This window comes from Pseudoliparis swirei, chromosome 14, assembly GCF_029220125.1.
Source record: "Pseudoliparis swirei isolate HS2019 ecotype Mariana Trench chromosome 14, NWPU_hadal_v1, whole genome shotgun sequence".
NCBI classification, from domain to species: domain Eukaryota; kingdom Metazoa; phylum Chordata; class Actinopteri; order Perciformes; family Liparidae; genus Pseudoliparis; species Pseudoliparis swirei.
Window position 1 is genome coordinate 7648842 of NC_079401.1, and position 18858 is coordinate 7667699.

The 18858-nt window shown below is 50.2% G+C and overlaps 1 protein-coding gene across 1 annotated transcript in view; it reads right to left on the reverse strand.

Moving 5' to 3' along the window:
• Positions 1 to 990: 990 nt before the first annotated feature.
• The window catches only part of klf7a (Kruppel like factor 7a), a 29779-nt gene continuing 11911 nt past the window's right edge, over positions 991 to 18858 (reverse strand). The window contains exons 2-4 of the mRNA XM_056431672.1: positions 13498 to 14059; positions 8032 to 8155; positions 991 to 4307 (exon numbers count right to left, since the gene is read on the reverse strand). Coding sequence (XP_056287647.1) covers positions 4256 to 4307; positions 8032 to 8155; positions 13498 to 14059 — 738 coding nt within the window. The 3' untranslated portion in view covers positions 991 to 4255. The remainder of the gene's footprint in view (positions 4308 to 8031; positions 8156 to 13497; positions 14060 to 18858) is intronic.

An 18858-nucleotide genomic window follows, 5' to 3' on the forward strand; every position in this document is an offset into this window, starting at 1 on the left:
AAGAACAAATGATCACCTGCGTGATACTGCATTTTGGGAACACGTGCGCTCACCTCCGTGCATGTGCACGTTCTGCCGGAACACATGAACGCCGTCTACCGCTGCCGTGGACTCACACACGACCTCATCTCCATCGGCGCCGGAGGGAAATGACGAGCGCAACGCGGCCTTTACTGAAAAACCACTCCCGTCGTTTCTAATTTCATAATGTGTCTCTGGGATCGACGTAGTGTCGGTGTAGTTCGGTAGATAATGTGGGGCTGCCTGTAATTACAGATAAAGGAACATTACGGTTGACAGATACATGTAAGCTTCCTGATGAGGGTGCCCATTTCAATTAGGGAGCATTAAATGAAACAAAAAAAAAAACCTTATGGGAGTTTCTCCCCGCCAGACTCGAGGAGAATTAATACACTCCATAGGGCCATTTGCCAGGGAGTAATTACTCCCTAATTATCCATTAGTTATTCGATTACCCTTTTATCAGCTAGTCATGGTCAAAAGGCAGGAATAGCGGATAAGTCATCACCTTGGACGGGAGCAGATGTAATTAACACGCTCCCTCGGCGACAACGAGGGAAGCGCCTTCAAGCAAAGTGAAGGCATTCTGGCCTATTTCCTCCGTTTGATGATAAGGAGCAATAAATCAAGAGGCTTTTTGCGTCTTTTTTTTTCTCGTCTTCATCCAGGGGTGGCTTTCTACAAATAGCAGAAACAGGAGGGAGCTAATTAAATTATCCTGCCCACTTTCATCCGAGAAGGTTTGAACTGTGAAGATGCAGCACACCTCTCCACCCGCCGCTCCTCTAAGGTCGTCCGGTCAGCGGCAATGAAAGCAACAGGGGGGGAGGGGGGGACTCATTGTTAGCAAACTGATTGGCTCTGTGATGAGAAGAATACAGCGAGCGGGCCGGCGATTAGGCGCAAATTGTCGCCGGATGAAACCGCCATTAACGGAGCAGCCAAGAACCGCGAGTCCTCCACGCCGAACTGCTTCTACCATTTATTACACGTAATTACATTCTTAAATAAAAACGATTCACCGAAACAGTTCCTTGCATAGAGATATTACAATACCAATTTCAAAAAAGGAATTATGAAACAAACCGGTAACAAAAATAAATCTTTCTCATTTTTCCCCATAATAAAGAACATCATCGTACCCCATACATCATAATATACAAATGATAAAATTTTAAACACTTTGTACAGCGCGGAAAAAAAAAAGAAGGAGAAAGACAACGGAGGTAAAAAGGTGGAGGGGGCGGGAGGGGGGAGTCGGACTGAGGACAGGAGTTGAAAGGGGTCGTATCTGAGGAGATGGAAGGAGGTCGGGGGGGGGGGGGGGGGGGGATGCTGGTAGAAAAAGGGTGTTTGATTCGAAATTCAGACCTGGTGGAAACGGAGGTGGTGTCACACATAACAATGTCCCCCCCCCTCCCCTCCTCCGCTGAGAGCAAAAGCTGCAGTCTAGATCTCTGACTCCCACAAGGTGGCATGAGGAATGGTAAAATACACATTAGAAGGACAGAGTGTGTGTGTGTGTGTGTGTGTGCACGTGTGTGTTTGAATCTGTGTGTTCAGGATGTGTTCATGCATGTTGTTTGGTGTGTGAATCCGAGAGTGTGTACATGTGCTTAAAAAAAACCGGCTACTATACAGACTTATCGACCAGTGTTTTCTAACCATAGTTTGTGTGTGTGTGTGTGTGTGTGTGTGTGTACAGGCGGACAGAAAACATCAGATATGCAAGTGATCTTTCCAGAAAATTCAGAGTGCAAATACAAACAGACAGACAACACACAGGCACAGCAGAATTGACAATCATTCATTGCGATGACACCGAGCTGAACCGCACCCTCCGGGGACAACGTCGTTTTTTAATTCTCCTAGAAATTCACATTTCACATTTGAAATCCCCGTCTTTGAGCTTGAGAAAGTCACAAAATGTTTTTGTTGTTGTTGCAATTGTCCCCGCCCCCTCCAATGTGTCTCGCGGTCTCTCCTCCTTAAAAGTCTCAAATGGCCGCGAAGAACCGCATCCGGCGCTCCAGTCTACGATGGGTACGAACATGAACCCACAAAAAAGAAAACCGACACACTCCGGTTCTGCACATTCCCACACATACACAACCATTCAGTTACACACAAGTAGAGCTGCCATTGATGACGCAGTTTTAATAACCCGTGGGTTCCAACTGCTTATTCTTCATCGACTCTGTCCACGTGGAGGGGCGGGGCTAAGCCGGAGAACCACAAACCTGCTCAGACATTGCCGCCTCAAACCATTTCTCACTTTCATTTCATTGTACGTTTCTTTTTTTTAATTAACGACCACAAACGCAGAAAAGAATGGGCTAGCACTGATGTGGGTTGCACCCGGATGGCCAGTAAGAATGTTTGTGTGACAGTAAACCAGCAGGTCTCGATATGATTGAGCTGGAATGCATTCGTACCCGAAATTGAAATGCGCCTCTGGTACACAGAGTGAAATCAATTTGCCGCCTCCGTCGCCAAAAGGCGGCCCGCCGCACGTAAAATAAAGAACGAACGCGGTCGCGAGACTCCGACGGCAATCTTACTATTTTTTCCGCCCGAGCCGCCGGTTTGTTTTATGTGCACTCGAGTCGATGATCGCCCCCCCAAAAAAATCCATTTGTGGATTGAAGACGAGACGCCGGAGCCTAAACTAGACGTGCTGCGTCTCCGTTCTGTCGGACAAGAGTCGGACCGCCAAGGACGAATGTTAATTCCAGTTTTTTCTGGGAGCGTATGTGCACGCGTCTCGTCTGTGTGTGTGTGCGTTTCACTCCGCTGCAGTTTCATGCGCTGACGGGGCGAGTTATCATTTGCTGACAAAGCGGGGGCCGTTCCTCCGGGTACACCGGAAACATGCACTCCGTGACCTCCCCGCTGGTTCCAGTGCGACCAGTGAAATGCCGGAAGCTCCCAGCCGTGACCGGCGAGTTCCTCCGAGCCGTTCATATCTGCTGTGAATAAATAAGAAAAAGGAATCTACCGTATCGAGACAAACGGTCTTTTCATGTACAGACGAACAGATACATTCACATTGATTTGACCCAATTGGTTGAGTTAGTGTCCTTCTGGCCCATCAATCTGCATTCACACACACACACACGTGTGTGGTCAGGAAGTCAGCAGGATGCTCTCGGACATGCATAGGGTCCGATTAGGAAAGCTGAATGCTGCCTTTTTTTGTCTTTCTTTTCTGAAATGAAGTCCGAGAGCCGCTGAGTTGCATGAGTTCTGAGTGGGTGGTGCGATAGGAGAAAAAAAAGACACCTCCTCAGCCCGGTGGCTAGTTGGCTGCCAATCACTCTCCAAGGCCAAAGAGATCATTTCAGGCATCAACAGTAGACACTTGTTTGTTTTGGGCTGCATCCGTTTCCAAAATGGTCTTTTCAAACCGTTTTGAACAACAACAAAAAGGAGATATTTCTGAGAAACAATACCGTCCTTTATCCTACAGAGTGGCCTCGTTTGCGCCGGGTGTGCCATCTCCGTCCGCCGGGCTGCTTTTTCCGACTTGTGCATGTGGCTGTCCGCACCTCCGGCGGCACGTGGACGCCCACCGAGTCCCCGAAATTGTTAGGTGGGGCTTTTTTTATTTCAGTTTTTTACGGAAAAAATTGAAAAGAGTCAATTGTGCACGGGTCCCTCGCGAACAAACTCGTAGGAGCCGAGATGCCGGAGAGGAGAAGAAGAAGAATGAAATCCGGCATCTCTTGAGACGCTCGGTGTCAGATGACATTCTCGGGGCCTTTCCCCCCGGAGTGGAGCAGCGAGCCTCATCCTGATGTTCACAAAGCAAGCTCGTCCTCAGGATGACCCCGATCCGTCTTCACGTCAGAGCAATGCACTCCCCGTCCTCCAGTCTTGGAGAAATCCAATCTAACGCTCCGTTCAAACAAGCGTCCCGATGGCGTCGGACCGGGAGGATTTATAAATGGATCCGGTTGGCAGACGTGACAGCGGTCGGAGGAAGAGTTGACGAATCGTTTTCCGTCCTGTGGATTAAATGATAAACCCTTTGGCGATAAAAAAAAAGAAGAAAAAAAAAGACTGTGGCAGGTTCGAGGGAGAGGAAGTCTGCCCTCTCAATCCTTTGAGTCCATTCCCGCTGTTTTCTCTCTCTCTCTTTCTCTCTCTCCCATCCGTGGTGTCGTTTCTCTGCAGACGATGCTCCCTCTCGTCCCTCCGCTCCGCCTCCATCCCCTTCTCCCGCTGACCTCTCTCAGATGTGCCTCTTCATGTGTAGCGCCAAGTGATCCGACCGCGAGAAACACCTGAGAGAGAGAGAGGCAAACGGAGAACAGCCTGTTAGGTTTGTTACCAGTGCAGTGGGGGTGGGGGGGGGGGAGGGAGAGAGAGAGAGGATGGGGGGGGGGGGTTGTTTCTTCGAATGAGCTAAATGTTGCCGTTAGCTAGCGAGGCACACGCAATTAGTATATATGTAACTAATTCATAATCAGCATTTTCAGCAGCACTCCTAATGACTCCAGCTGCGGCATGAATAACTACAGAGCCCGCAGATGGATGTAGTGAAACGGTGAGGAAGGGGGGGAGAGAGAGAAAGAGAGAGAAAGTAGCATGCAAAACATGTGCTGTCGAACGCCGTTTGTATTAGATGAACCGAGGTCTCATTTCTGAAAATGGGCAGGATTGCTCTTTGATTATTTTCGACCCGGTTGCCACACATCGGCTCACCGCGCGCCTTTCAGCTGAGGTTCTGTTGATTCGCCGCGTGCTTCCCGTAGAGATGCAGCCATCACGGGAGACCCGGATCAGCAGCATTTCTGTCTCACGCCCGCTGAACAAAGACTGCGGCTCGGCTCCCCAGACGAGTGCTTTTCACACAGCCAGCGTTGCTTTCTTTGAGGTAATTGGGAGCCTGCGAGTTCTGGTGATTAGTGTGCGTCGGGTTGCATTTGAGACGGCGACTTGTTTAAAGTGGTTCGGTTTAATACGGAAACAAGACTTTGGAAAATTGCCCGCAAATTGCTGCCGGAAATGTGTTTGAAATGAAGGTAAGTGTAAGTTGTGTCCATAAAGACTGCTGGTTTGTGCCAAAATGAAGAAATTAAACCGCAGAATTACTGTTAGTGACATTTATTTAAATGGGAGGTTGTGAATACTCATCGCGAGTAATTCGGTTATCATTCCTTGAATGAAATGAGGTTTAAAATGAGTAAAAACACGCCTTCGTCCCAAGCCTTTACGCACGAGAGCCCAGTTTGGGAGTCAGACCCTCACCGCTCTGCAACTGTTGATTTTTTTCCCTGTTCTTTTTGACACCCGTTTCAGATTGTCTCGCCCCGCTGAGACGGAGGCAACTGTCGAAGATGTCGAGATGAATCAGTGTTTGGCCGAGAGGAGGCGGGGGGGGGGGGGGGTTACACTGTGATGAGCCACCCGTCATCTGTCTCGCTGTCACACCTGCAGGTGTGTCCCTGCACGACGAGCACATGTGAGATCAATGCGCGGCTCGGGAGACGTGTGTGTGTGTGTGTGTGTGCTCGTGCTCAGAGAGACAGATGGTAAAGTATGAGTCACGACTCGGGGGCACGACACCAGCTGGCACTCCGTGGGTCTGTCCCCTCCTCCCCCCTCATCCTCAATCTTCCACCCCAGTCTTCTCTGTCTCCCCTGTTTCCCCTCTTTCTTCATCTCAGCAGGGTGTGTGTGTGTGTGTGTGTGTGTGTGTGTGTGTGTGTGTGTGTGTGTGTGTGTGTGTGTGTGTGTGTGTGTGTGTGTGTGTGTGTGTGTGTGTGTGTGTGTGTGTGTGTGTGTGTGTGTGTGTGTGTGTGTGTGTGTGTGTGTGTGTGTTGGGCTGCAGGGGTTGGGCGCCTTGTGACACTTGACAGTGGTGGGCTCGAATTAGACATGTGCCTGCAGGGTGGTGGTGGTGGTGGGAGGGGAGGTGGGAAATCAGGGGTGAGGAGGGAGAGACACTGTATTTACAGTCTGGCCAGCTGAGACCTGATTAACTTGACACTGACACACACACACACACACACAGATGACCAAGGCTCACACTCTCACTCTTGGGCAAAGTACCGCAGGTGAAGAGTGCTTTCTTTGTCCTCTCATAATGAACCTATACATGATTCAAGAGGTCACAACCACGCACACACACTACATTGCTTAAAACCTCTTTGTTCATTTTCTTCTTCATACCTAAATACCTAAATAATGTTGTGTGTAACCTACTGTTGGAGATACATTTGAATTTATATATATAGTTATTTATATATATACACACTATATATATATATATATAACTAGATATATACACACACTATATATATATATATATACATATAGTGTATATTGACAACTGTAAGCATGTGGCATAAAATAAATACAAAATCGTTATTCTCATGGAGAGGACATAAAAGCCTAAATTATGAGGCACTTTGCCAAATTAAGCTGTTTTCAGAAAGTGTTTTACACACTAATTGGAAACACTACGGAGTTTTCATTTGGTAAAGTAATGTCGTGCGACATGAACACGGATGCAGCATACGTGACCAGAGTATGAAACTCAAGGTTTTGTCGTGACTCATCTTCTCCCGGGGGTTCCTCGCCTTGAGGTGGCTCCCGTCATCAATATCGCTCCGACATCCCGGAGGTGTCGGCGAGGGCCGGATCACAGGCAGAAGGGCGTGATTAAAATCGGAGTAAAGATGTTTCGTGTCTGAGTCAAGCTGATCTTTTCATAATGGCCGCTGAATGTTTGATGATTTTGCCACCGGAGCCAATGCAAATTAACATTTTGCTCCGTTTCATCATTAAACAGGAGCCAGGGCGACTAATTAGGCTGCGCATCGCGCCCGGATCAACTCTTCAGAAGAGACGGCGCCGCTTCCTCCCTCTGTAACAGGAAGTGACACGTTAGCGAGCTCGAGCCGCGTCTCTGGAACCATTACATTTTCACAGAAGGGTCTTCCAGCGGATATTGTGGGTCTGCCTCCGCTCAAGGACACTCGCTGCTCGGGGTCAGAGGGATCAGACCAGGAATCATCCGGTTTACAGGATCGTCTCTCCCATCACCGGCAGGCCAGCTGAGGTCGTTATTTACCGTAACACACACACACACACACCTGTATTTTGTCTCTCTGTGGCCTCTGAAATTCCCCAAAGGCATTTCTCCCCTCAAATGTCCAGCACACACTTTGTTTCGTAATAAGGAAGACTGAATAAATGATCTATACATTGTAAATATTGACTGTATTAGTGGATTGTGAATCATCGCTGATCACCATGAAGCTTTTACTGATGCTAGTGTGGTCTAAAAGGGACACCTCCTTATTTTGGGGGTTATATTTAACTTAAGAGTTTCTTTTAAAACATGTTTTATATGCTTTAGTGTAAAAAAAAAGAGTATACCTTTATACACATTCCGCCTGACACACCCATCTCTTTAAAACACCCTCAACATCTGAATGAATCTGAATCCAGCCCTTTAAATAACGGATGTTCACAGTTTGCGGGTGGGGTGGACTCCAGATACCCAGAGTTTATAACGATATGGACTCATTCAAATGAATATTCTCTCCCAGTGATGTGTGATAATGGGTTCTACAGCCATTATACACGCCCGTCCCGGTGTGAAAGCAACCTTCACATCGAGGCCGTGCGGCCCGACGCGAGGAGAAGCTCTATTATTATGCTGCGCGGGGCCCAATGCGGGTGTAGAGCAGAACAGGCAACCTTCGGATTCCCGGTGCCAGATTGGGCAGGTTGGGCCTCGCGTGTGTTGCAGAGGAGCACGCATCATTAGTAATCCTGCCAGCGCACTTTGAAATTGGGTCAGTACCAAAAAATGTTTGGTGTGTGTGTGTGTTCATCGCGCCACTTTTAAACCAAAACTGTGTACAAAACCGAGTGGGGGGGGGGGGGGGGACAGCCCGTTGTGCTCCTGGAAGTACTTCAAAACGACACTCGGAGGATGGGAGAAGAAAAGAAGACAAGAGAGCGAGAGAGGGAAGGAGTTGTGTGTTGACAGACCTGTCACAGTGGTTGCACTTAAAAGGCTTGGCGCCGGTGTGTTTGCGGTAGTGCCTCGTCAGCTCGTCGCTCCGGGCGAATCGCCACTCGCAGCCCTCCCACGAGCACTTGTACGGCTTCTCACCTGGGGGGGAGAAAAAAATACATTTAGAAAACATGCATAAAAAGTACCTCTTTGCATCGCTCATCCACCAATCACACGCGTCTGTTGTGTGCGCGTGAATCCGAATATAAAGTCGTCTTCAAGGGGACGCTTGATGTATTTTTTTGCTCAGGGATGCTTATTCCAGACGACGCTTCCCGTCTATTCTTTGAGTTTTCGTTCCATTTCGACGATAAATACCCTGCGTCTCCTCGCTGAAGAGGAGCAGAGGGTGTCGACGGGGAAGTGGAGGGCGAGAGAAGAAGTGGAGGGCGAGAGAGGACGAGGGGATGAGCGTGCGAAGGTGGTTGAGAGAGTGAGAAGAGGAGGCGAGATGAGACCAGGAGGGAAGACGTGGAGTAGGAGAGAAGTGCTGCAGGAGTGGATTAAGGCAGGAGAGATATGCCGGCGGGGGAGCACGGGGGGGGGGGGGGGGGTGATAATTAGGCCAGTCGCAGTCGGCATAATGGCGAGCGGCCCACAATCCGCCAGCTGCGTCCGGCTCCGGGAGATGTGTCACCTGCATCTGTCACATCCCATCTGGACCAACGCGGCTCGTGGCCGAACGCAGACGCACACAAAAAACAGGCTTTCATTTGTTGAATGGGATATTTTTTTCCCAAAAAAAAAAAAGGGGGGAACGGAGTCACTGGAGCGACGGTCCAGATTGAGACGAGCGAGAGGAGAAATAGACTCGTGTAAAGATTTGTTTCGTGGGGCAGAAGGTAAAAAAAAGAAAATCAATAAGCGCGACGGTCTGAATGAAGTGCAGTTTCATGGCAAATTTGTCCTGAAACGCAAAGCTGAGCGTGCGACCCGCACAAGCCCTTCTCTATCAGACGCACTCAGCGGCCCGTTAACGGGAATCCTGTCCGCCTTGATGGGGAGAAACAAGAGGGGCAGGAGGTGGCAGCCGTGATGAGGAGCTAAATGAACAAGTGAGGGAAGAGTGACCTCCGGGAGGCAAACTAGAGACGGCAAAAAGCACAATCACTTGATCCATTTGGACTTTTCCTTTTGTTACACCTTTAAACTGCATCGTTTTCAAATAATTTACAACTATTTTGTTTCAGGTTCGATATTTTTTTACGGCAGGCAAACACGGAACCGGTCAACTTGCCTCTGATGCCTTTCCACCCTGTGGGCGCGTATCCCTTCATAACGCCTCGCTTCCCAAAAAACGTTCCCGGAGCAGCAGGTCTGGGCCGTCCGGCTCTGGGCCAATGAAATTCCCGAGAGGCAGGAATGCCTGAATGAGTTGCCTAGCAACGAGAGCGAAGGGGGCGGGGGGTGTATGTGTGTGTGTCAGGGGGTGGCGGAGGGAGGAGGGGAGGGTGTACACTGAAAACATGAGGAGGCAGTAGTCAGTGCAGCTGGCTGGATCTGGCAACGGCGCGGCGCCGTGCCACCGGCCAATTACCGACCACGCTGGCAGAGCACGGAGGCAGTTGCCTAGCGACGATAACCATCGAGCTGCGCAGGGCAAGATGGGGGAGGGAGGAGCGGGTGGTGGTGGTAGCAGTAGTAGTAGTGGTGGTGCAGGAGGAGGAGAGGGAAGAGTGTGGGGGGGGGGGGGGGCACTAAGAGACCAGAGCCTGCAGCGGTACATAACCACTCAGCTACCGACTCCAACGATACGCTCGCCCCCCATTGCCTAGCAACAGAGACCCCCCCCCCCTCTCTCTCAAGATGCCCTCCTACAAACAGGCAAGTAGAGCAGGTGCACACACACACACACACACACACACACACACACGGAAGGTTACTTTTAAATACGATGACTCAGAGCGTCCGACTGATCGGCAGATGATTTAAATGTCAATCAGGACCCTAATCCACCAGATTATCTTCAACTCAGCAACATAATCTGATTACGCTCTGTTACTTGGCGATTACTTTGCCTGTAAAACATATAATGTAGATTACAAAGCTAGAAGTGGATTATTTCTTCTGATTCAAAGAATCGGGATTGTGGTCAGACCCATTATTTATTCTGCTTTATCTGATAAAATCCCCATTAGATGAGGCCATTCGCTCATTTAAGGACAGAATGTTGCGCAATCAAAATGCTTTTCAACCCTCTGAAAAAAAAAAAAAAATTCTCTTTCTTTTGAGTAATCAAATGAGCGTTCACATATTTCTCACTCGTGATCTGATAACCGGGTGTTTCCTGAGTCACTGTAATCCCATTATGTGTAATCTGTTACTTCCGAATGCTCTCTCTCTCACACACACACACACTCACTCACTCATTCCAGCCTTGCAGGTGCCAGTGTTGAAGATAATTGCATTCCCTCCATTAGCTGGAGCCGAGGCAGGGCATCGGGGTCTCAGAGGTCATTAGAGGGGCTCTCGCAGCTTCACGAGGCTCCTCCCCCTGCACACATTTATAGAACCGCGGCGTCGGAGAGGAGCCAATGGGAGAGGACGAGAGAAACGGCTTTTTGGAGAGAAGGGTGATAGATGAGCGAACTGATGGAGGGAATAAAGCATGTCGGGGCGAGACATGAGGATGACGGAGAAGTGGAGCTGGAAGATGAACACTTATTATTATCATCTACTATGTATCAATAAACATAATTGCAGTCGTGAATGTCATCATTCAGTTTAAATAAGACCGAGTGAAGTCAAGTAGCCCATTAAGAGGACGCAGCGTCTCTACAATTGTGGGCGAAATTGGTTCATTTGTATAGAAAACCAGCCAAGTGTACTTAAATGTTACTTTAACTGGAACAAGCAGCCGCGGCATTTCGTTATTAACGTGGAAAAAGACATAAAAGACATGGAATAAAGTATATAGTGTATAGCTGAATATTATAATGCAGTCTGCAAATCATTGGCCTCAGTCGAGAGAGAGAGAGGCCAAAGAGCGAGGCAATATATTAAGAGTGTGAGAGAGAAGCGTGTATACAGAGGGATGTTACGAGAAGACATAAGGAGAGAGAGCGATACAGAGAGAGAGAGAGAGAGAGACACACAGAGAGAGGAGCAGAAGAACACAACAGTCCTCGTCTTTTTCCCGTTCCCTCACCCTCTTCCAGAAATCTAATTGTGCCATTCCTTATCTGCCCTATAAGCCTATTCACAGAAAGCTCTACAGGGCTCCGTCATTTCAACTCAGCCGTCTAATTCCAGATTACATCGTCGCCTTTTCCTCCCTCGGTAATTTATGGAAATAACAACTAAGAAAAAGAGGATTAGAGTAATGACATCTTTAAACTTGTCAGGATAATGGCTCCATGAATGGGGGGGGGGGGGGTACAGTGGAGCGACCCCCCCCCTCCACTGTACCCCCCCCCCCCACACACACACACGTCTCCTGTCTTCATCGACTCTTTGTTTCACCCCACGTCACCATCTCCTCTCCTCCTGCCTTTTCTTCAGCTTTTGTGTTTTCTTTGTGCCGTCTCATGTCGACCCCCCCCCCCCCTCCTCGTCATCATGCTGCTTTCCTGGTTGGAATAACAAGACAGATGTTGTTTGGGTGGATGCTTTTAACCAGAGCACCTTAATTGACATGGATAAGATCAGGGGGGGGGGGGTCCGGGTCCTCGAGAAACTGAGCCCCTTATGGTGCTCTATGTAATATTGTATCATTAAATCACATCAACATCCAAACAACATGCTGGAAAGAGGAAGAAAGAGGCGACAATTAACTCAAGGAAAGGCGTACGAATGGAAAACTACATTCAAACTAAAGTTATTGTCGTAAAAAATGGTCACGGGGATGTTTTGGATTCAAATATGTACGTAAACCGCGTACAAGTGTGACACGAATACATAACACCATGTCACAAACATTATTACAATTAATATTATATACTCGTGGACCCTCGTGTGGATCTTGTGGCCCCGGGCTCCCAGTGCTGGCCCAGTTGGCACCGGCGTGCCACGCCGGGGAAATCAATGATGGCTGTCTGTGCCCTTTGTTCCAGTCGGGGTGACTCCGACACCTGTGGTGATGCGCCCTGCGAGGGCGTGATCACACATGCGCCGCGCTTCCCTCATTCACGACATACAGTCGCTGACAAGTTGGATTTATTTATATTCACACACACACCGAAAATACAAGTCAGAGCTTGTAAACGAGCCGTGCGGGGGCCTCTGAATTAAACAGCTTGGGTGATCCGTCGACCTTTAAGTTGAGGGAGTTCGATGGTGGGGAGCAAGAATATTTAATAAGAGACCCTGTAACCTTATTTGGCATTATGCACGATCCACGGGTAATAATATATATATTTCACCTCCATACATTTAATGTGTTATTCAAAGCACATGTGATCGGCTAGCCATTAGATGTCCTATTCATCTCATTATACCCCTGAACGCCTCTCACACCTATTATTTCCTCCACACTCCATCGTCCTTCCCCCCCCCCCCCCCCCCACTGATCGAGGCCTGAAGGCAGAAGGTGTGCTGACCTCTAACCCCGCCACAACACGGACTATTACTGTTCCCCCTGAATAAGCACCCGGGCGGGGAATCCCTCGCCGCCCGCCCACACGTGGGTAACAGTGCGCCATCGCATCCGGCACATATTCTGATGAACCGATCCCGACCTGTGGAATCGGACCGACTGCCCGGGCCGAGGACCGCTGGCCTCGACTTACAGTACAGAACGCACAGAGGACGGGCAGCCTGAAATAAACCGGGGAAACGGCCGCCTATCCGGGTCAATCCATCCATCACTGTGCAGTTACTCAGACGGGGGACAGCTTGCCGACAGGGGTCTGAGTGGTTTGGGATTGAGATGGAAGAGCGGGAGAGTTATAACTCCTGAACCCCCCCCCCCCCCCCCTTCTTGAGAAGACCCTTGACTAGGAGAGGTGGGTTTTCTTAAACTTCACATGGAGATATTTAAGCCCCCTCCTGTGATTACTTTACTGTGTTCCACAGGGGAACACAGAGAGGAAGCTGCGGGATTGAGTCTTTCCAGTTTGTCGGCAACAATGAGCGTCAATCAGTTTTATTACCTGCAGGTGAGCTCTGGCGAGAGAGGCGTCCTCAGAGCCGCCTGACTGAAAGTCTTTATCGGCTCATATTCACAAACTACACACGGTGTAATCGTGCGTCTCTGGACAACTCACTCCCCGGATACACATGTACACATTTACACTCGACGCGCGTGGGGGCCGATTTTATTGAAACAAATTAGGAAGTTAATGAGTTTTACGCTATGAAATGTGTTTTTCGCTCCCTCGTGCAAACTTTTAAAAAATGTATTTTGAATTCATGAACGACTCTTATCGTGCTCGCGGACCAAAAATAGCCTCACAGCATTCCACCCGCAACTCTCTAAGAATACGACCCGTGCTCTCGCTCACCCGTGTGCGTCCTCTGATGGGCCTTCAGGTGGGAGCTCTTGGTGTACACCTTCCTGCAGCCGTTGAACTGACAGCGGTGGATCCTCTTCTTGTTCTCCGGCAGCTCCCCCGCGCCGATAACGCACGCCGCCCCGTCCTCCTCGTCCTTCGTCCTCAGCCCCACCTTCCTGGCCACCAGCTTCAGGGTGAGCGTCCCGTCCGCCGACGCCGTCAGCGTCTGGTTGGACTTGACCAGGTGGCGGCCGAGTTCCGGCGACGACGGCGGCGTCAGGGAGGTGACGGCGCTCAGCTGGGCCTGGTGGACCCCTTCCATCCGGTCTGCGCCCTCCAGCCCGCTGGCCTTAAGCAAATTCTTCCGCGCCGCGCAGAGGACGACCGGAGGCGGGCTCAGGGGCTCCGGGAGGGCGGGGGGCGGGCTGGGGAGCAGCAGGGCGTCCGTCAGCTCCTCCTCGCCGTCCTCCTTCTGGTAGGCCGGCGTCAGGAGGCCATCCAGGTCCTGGTCGAAGATCTCCGACAGACGCTTGGGCTCCGTCTGCAGGTAGCGCTCCAGTTCGAGGCAGGTCTGCGGGAGAGAAGACGGGGAGGAAGAAAACACTCACTTTAGACTTCATATACGCCCAGTCGCTATCAGAGCGCCCGTTATGCAACAATAAAAAGGGACAATCTGCATGGCGCCATCCGCTCACCCAGTCAGGCGACTTGGCAGCTCTGCCAGCTGCCACGTGCGCGTGCGCGCGCACACACACACACACAGATAGCCACCGAGACAGCCGGGATCACCTGGCAGCTCCGGCTCGACAGCTGATTACACACTGATTGATTGCAACCGCCGCGGCGCGGAACGAAGAGGAGGAGAAGTCCTAAACTGAACAGAACTCCTATCAAACAACATTTTATAGAGCTTTGACAAGCCATGTGTGCACCAGCTTCCACCAGGAGCCAAGATAGGAAGATTTATTCAGCCGTAGTTATGGTCTGTTCATCCCTATTACACCTCTCCCCTCAGAGGGCGAATAATAGGCTACATCCCCGATTTGTGTGAACCGGCATCCAGAAGAAGTCTATTACTTTACAACGAGCCGGCGAATGTTGTTTTTTTGTTTTCTTTCCCGAAGAGGAGGAGAGAAGACTCTCCGTGTCCAAGGATTGGAGCCGTTACGTTTGAATGGTCGGCGCCGGTCGGGATGGTTGTGTTCTCGCTTGTAGCCGCTAACGCATTTTGACAGCTGAGATGGAGGCGAGCGGCTCCACTGGGCGCAGCGCCGCTCGCCACTTCATTTGTGTGTAAATAGGCGCTGACAGACAGAGCGGCTAGTTCCAGTATCAGGAAGAGGGTGGTGCAGACGGGACACATCAGAGACAATCATTCACACACACACACACAAGTTGCTTGTTTGCACCTTCTAAAAATAAACGCGCAACTCTTCCTTTTTCGGAGGGGGGGCTGTGTGTTGCTAAGGGAGTGTGATTTATCCTCTAAATTGTCTTCTTCTGGGAACAAAAAGCGATTTGGAGTTGTTTTCTTCCATTTGTTGTTGCTACTGTTTACAGTATTTGCATATTGACATCTAATTAAAAAGACCACATCCACAGAGGAGATAATGGGCCGGGCCTCATCCCTCCACTGCACGCCTACATGCTTCTTGTGTTGTGGTTTTTCACTGTGAAAAAAAAACCTTTTTCTCATGCGCTGTGCTAGAGGTCTCGACTGTTTCCTGGAGGCCAGTCGATCGTGAATGTAAAAAACTCTTCGCCTTGTTTTTCTCTTTTGGAGTGCAATAAATTATCGAAGCCGTTGAGACATGATGAAGGCAGGAGCACGCGGCGGCTCCTTAAGTGAAGAGGAACACAACACGTCCAATTCGATCTTTCGAACCCCTCCGCCCGTCTCACTCTTCTCCTCCAGCCTCACTCCCCCTATCAATTCCCCCAAATCACCCCATTCTCTCTCCCTTTTCTTCTCATTGTCGTCTCCTCCTCTCCCAAGGTGAGGGATAATTATCTGCTAAAACCAGCCAGTTAAAGGACTTTATTCAGCAAAACGCTGAGGACTGCAAACCAAGGTGAGCGATGTGTGTGAGCGTGCGTGTGTGTGTGTGTGTGTGTGTGTGTGTGTGTGTGTGTGTGTGTGAGCATGTGTGTGTGTGTCAGTGAGGTAGAGATAGTTCAAGAGAGCGGAAAAGAGGATAGAAACGGATAAGTGAGAGGATGGGGGGAGGGGGGCGGGAGAAGAAGAGGAAATGGGAGGAGGAGGATGGAGGGACAAGGTGAGGAGAGGTGGAAAGAGCGAAGGGAGGTGTTGACTTCGTTTTCTCCGTGGGGGGTGAATCCTTTTTAAAAGTGTGACATTTGCCATAGCAGGATCCCGCCGGCGGGGCAAGCCACAGGCCTGGCGTGCAGGAGAAAGGGGTTCACACACACACACACACACACCGAGTGTGAGGTGCGGCCTCTGGAGCACGCCGTACTTCTGAGTGTGTGTGCACGGGTGTGCATGCAGAAGGGAATGTTTGACACGCGGCGAGACGGGTGAAAGAGGCTGCGTTCGAGGGAGAGGTGGAGGGGCTTTCTCTCCATCCATCTTCCCCCCACCCTCCTTTTCTCCGCTTTACTCCATCACTACATCCCCCCCCCCCCACACACACACACACACTTCCCGCCGCTCTCCTCCCCCAGGTGGTGACATTAACAGCGCAAGGGAGAAGGTCATGCAGTTGATCAGCGGCTCCTGTGTGTGCAGCGCGGAGCAGTGTGGGTGTACGACGCACACTTAATGTGGCTGCATGTGATTATATGCGAGTTCCTGTGTGTGTGTGTGTGTGCGAGAGTAGCATAATTATGCGTAATTACGCGGCTCTTGTGTGTGTGTTTGTGCGAACACCTACGCGCAGGCATAAACTCTCTTGGCTGAGCTTGTGATTGTGTGTGTGTGTCTGTGTGTGTCTGTGTGTGTAGGCGAGGAATCAAGAGCCAAAAGCATCGCACACCAGATAAAGGAGCGCTCGTGGCTCGCTGCAGCTCTTTTTGGACAAACGCCGATCTGAAACGTCGATTGGCTCCGCGTGACGCCAGCGTCCATTCCCTCCAAAAGGCTTCGGGGACGGTGGCGTCGTGTGAGCCAAGAGAAGCTGAGGCCATCCAATGGATGCTCCGGCAGGCCCACCTCCGCCTCCAAGCTGCTTCGGCGGGGGGACTTGGAACCAGATTCCATATTGTCGAGCGTGTCCTTGGAATGAGAGAGCCATAAAGGATGGGTATTCCCAGCACCAGCACCAGTACCAAAACCAGTACCCTTAACGTGACACCGAGTGCTTCTATGCCAATCGGAGCTGTTCCAGACAATCCCGGCTATATTTGGTGTAGCTGCAGCGGTCAATGGTCTTTTTTTTCAAGATCTGCGTACACCATTGATCCATTGCAGGTATCCTTTGACGACGCGTTCCAATACGACACCGTACTGGGATATTTGGGTCGATACTCGATACCCTGCATGACCACTGGCGAAGGCCCCTTTAAAGATGCCCATATGGCTTGATCTGTGCACACCACAGGGCGGTGATAAATGAGACTCAAAAGAAATAAAAAGTGTTCCCAACAAAGCGAAATCATACCTGTCACTATGACTTACTTTGCCGCTTCTTGTAGTTTCGTTGCCATAAGGTGAGAACAGCGGCCCTGAATTAATTGCGCGGCTAATGTCCAATGACGTCAAAGAGGTACACGCTTTTTGAAAATGTATTTGATATAACTGTACTGAGACTCACTTCCCCGGTTCACGTCAACTTTCCTCTCTCCTGGGACATAAAACGCATATTTGAACTGAAAAAGCGTGAAAATTAAAAAGCGACCCGTCTTCAGATGCACTTGGTGTATTTATTTTCTGCACACACACACACACACTGAGTCACACATGCAGAACACACCTGACGTTGGTGAGGCTTAAAATACAGCAGGTGTGACAAATACTCGCTGATCACAAGACACGCTTCTCGCAAAGTCACGCAGACGGAGAGCTGTGAACAGGTTCTGTATCACCAACTTCATCTCTCTCCTCCTCCTCCTCCTCCTCCTCCTCACTGTCTCCCCCCCCCCCCCCCCCTCGTCCACGGGGCCCTCGGCATGGCAGCTGATCCTCTCTCCTCCCTTCACATTTGGCCTGCGCCGCGCGCCGCCTGCCATCACCATCAAAGCGCGGGCCGCCTCCCAACTGTTAGCGCCCCGCTATGTCGCTAATAAAAAGCCTGGGTTATAAACATGAACGCAAGAGCATGCATAATGCCCCCAAAGGACGCCCCAAAACACCACTAAACTGATAAATGTAATGGGGGGGGGATACGGCTCATTAATTTGAGGATAATCATGTTCAGTTTCTACAGATGCCGTGATAGAGACAAGGTGTTATGAATAATAATATCCAGCGCTGACGCAAGCAGGGTTGAAAAGGGCAGGACTACGAAGGGGGGGCCCTGAGCTGGAGGGGTGATGCAGGAGCACTATTGTTCAGTGCATTACGTTTGGTGGGGGGGGGGGGGGTTGTCACATCTTTTCAAAGATGATCCATGATTCCCCGAAGCATTTTCCTCCTTCTGGAATATGTAGATGTTCCTTCCTGCTCAGAATATAGACATGGGAAACCTTTCATCATGGAGGCTAGGTATTTCCCCCTGTTTCCACTCATTATGCTAAGCTAAGCTAACGGGCTGCTGGCTCCGTGCATATATATATATATATATATATATATATATATATATATATATATATATATATATGAGAGTGTCTCCTCTTTAAAATCTCAAGGAAGAAAGTGTCCTGCGATGAATTCACACTGGTTTATTGAAGACGAGGGCCTTGGTTCGACCCCCAGGGTGCGAATGCAACGCCACGCGCTCGGAGTAGAATCCCTTCAGCTGGAGGCTGCACCACAATCACATCAGGGGGACAATCTGGCCTGCAATGAACCGGGTAACCAAATTGTCTTATCCTTTTTATTTCTTTTTTTCCCCTTCTCCTTACGGTTTAGATTTCATTTTTTACGACTCACTGTTTAACCGACTGCGTTTACGGCCGTCTTTGTTATTGCGGTTTGTAATTCAAGCAGCCCGCTTGGCACTTTTATCGAGAGAGAAAAAGTTGGCGCCGGCACGTAATTTTCCGAGTGTGTGTGTGTGTGTGGCCCGCGTCTCCCATTGATCTGTCGAGTCCGGGCCGAGCCATCACTTTTGAGGTGACGGCTAAATGACCGGCGGCCCGAGGCGCCGGCCATCTCGCCAACCGCCGCGGTGTGTTTGCGGCGCGGGCGCCCCCGATCGATACGGAATGATACCCGGCGCAGGAGCTCATCAGCGGTGGCCGTCGAGGCTG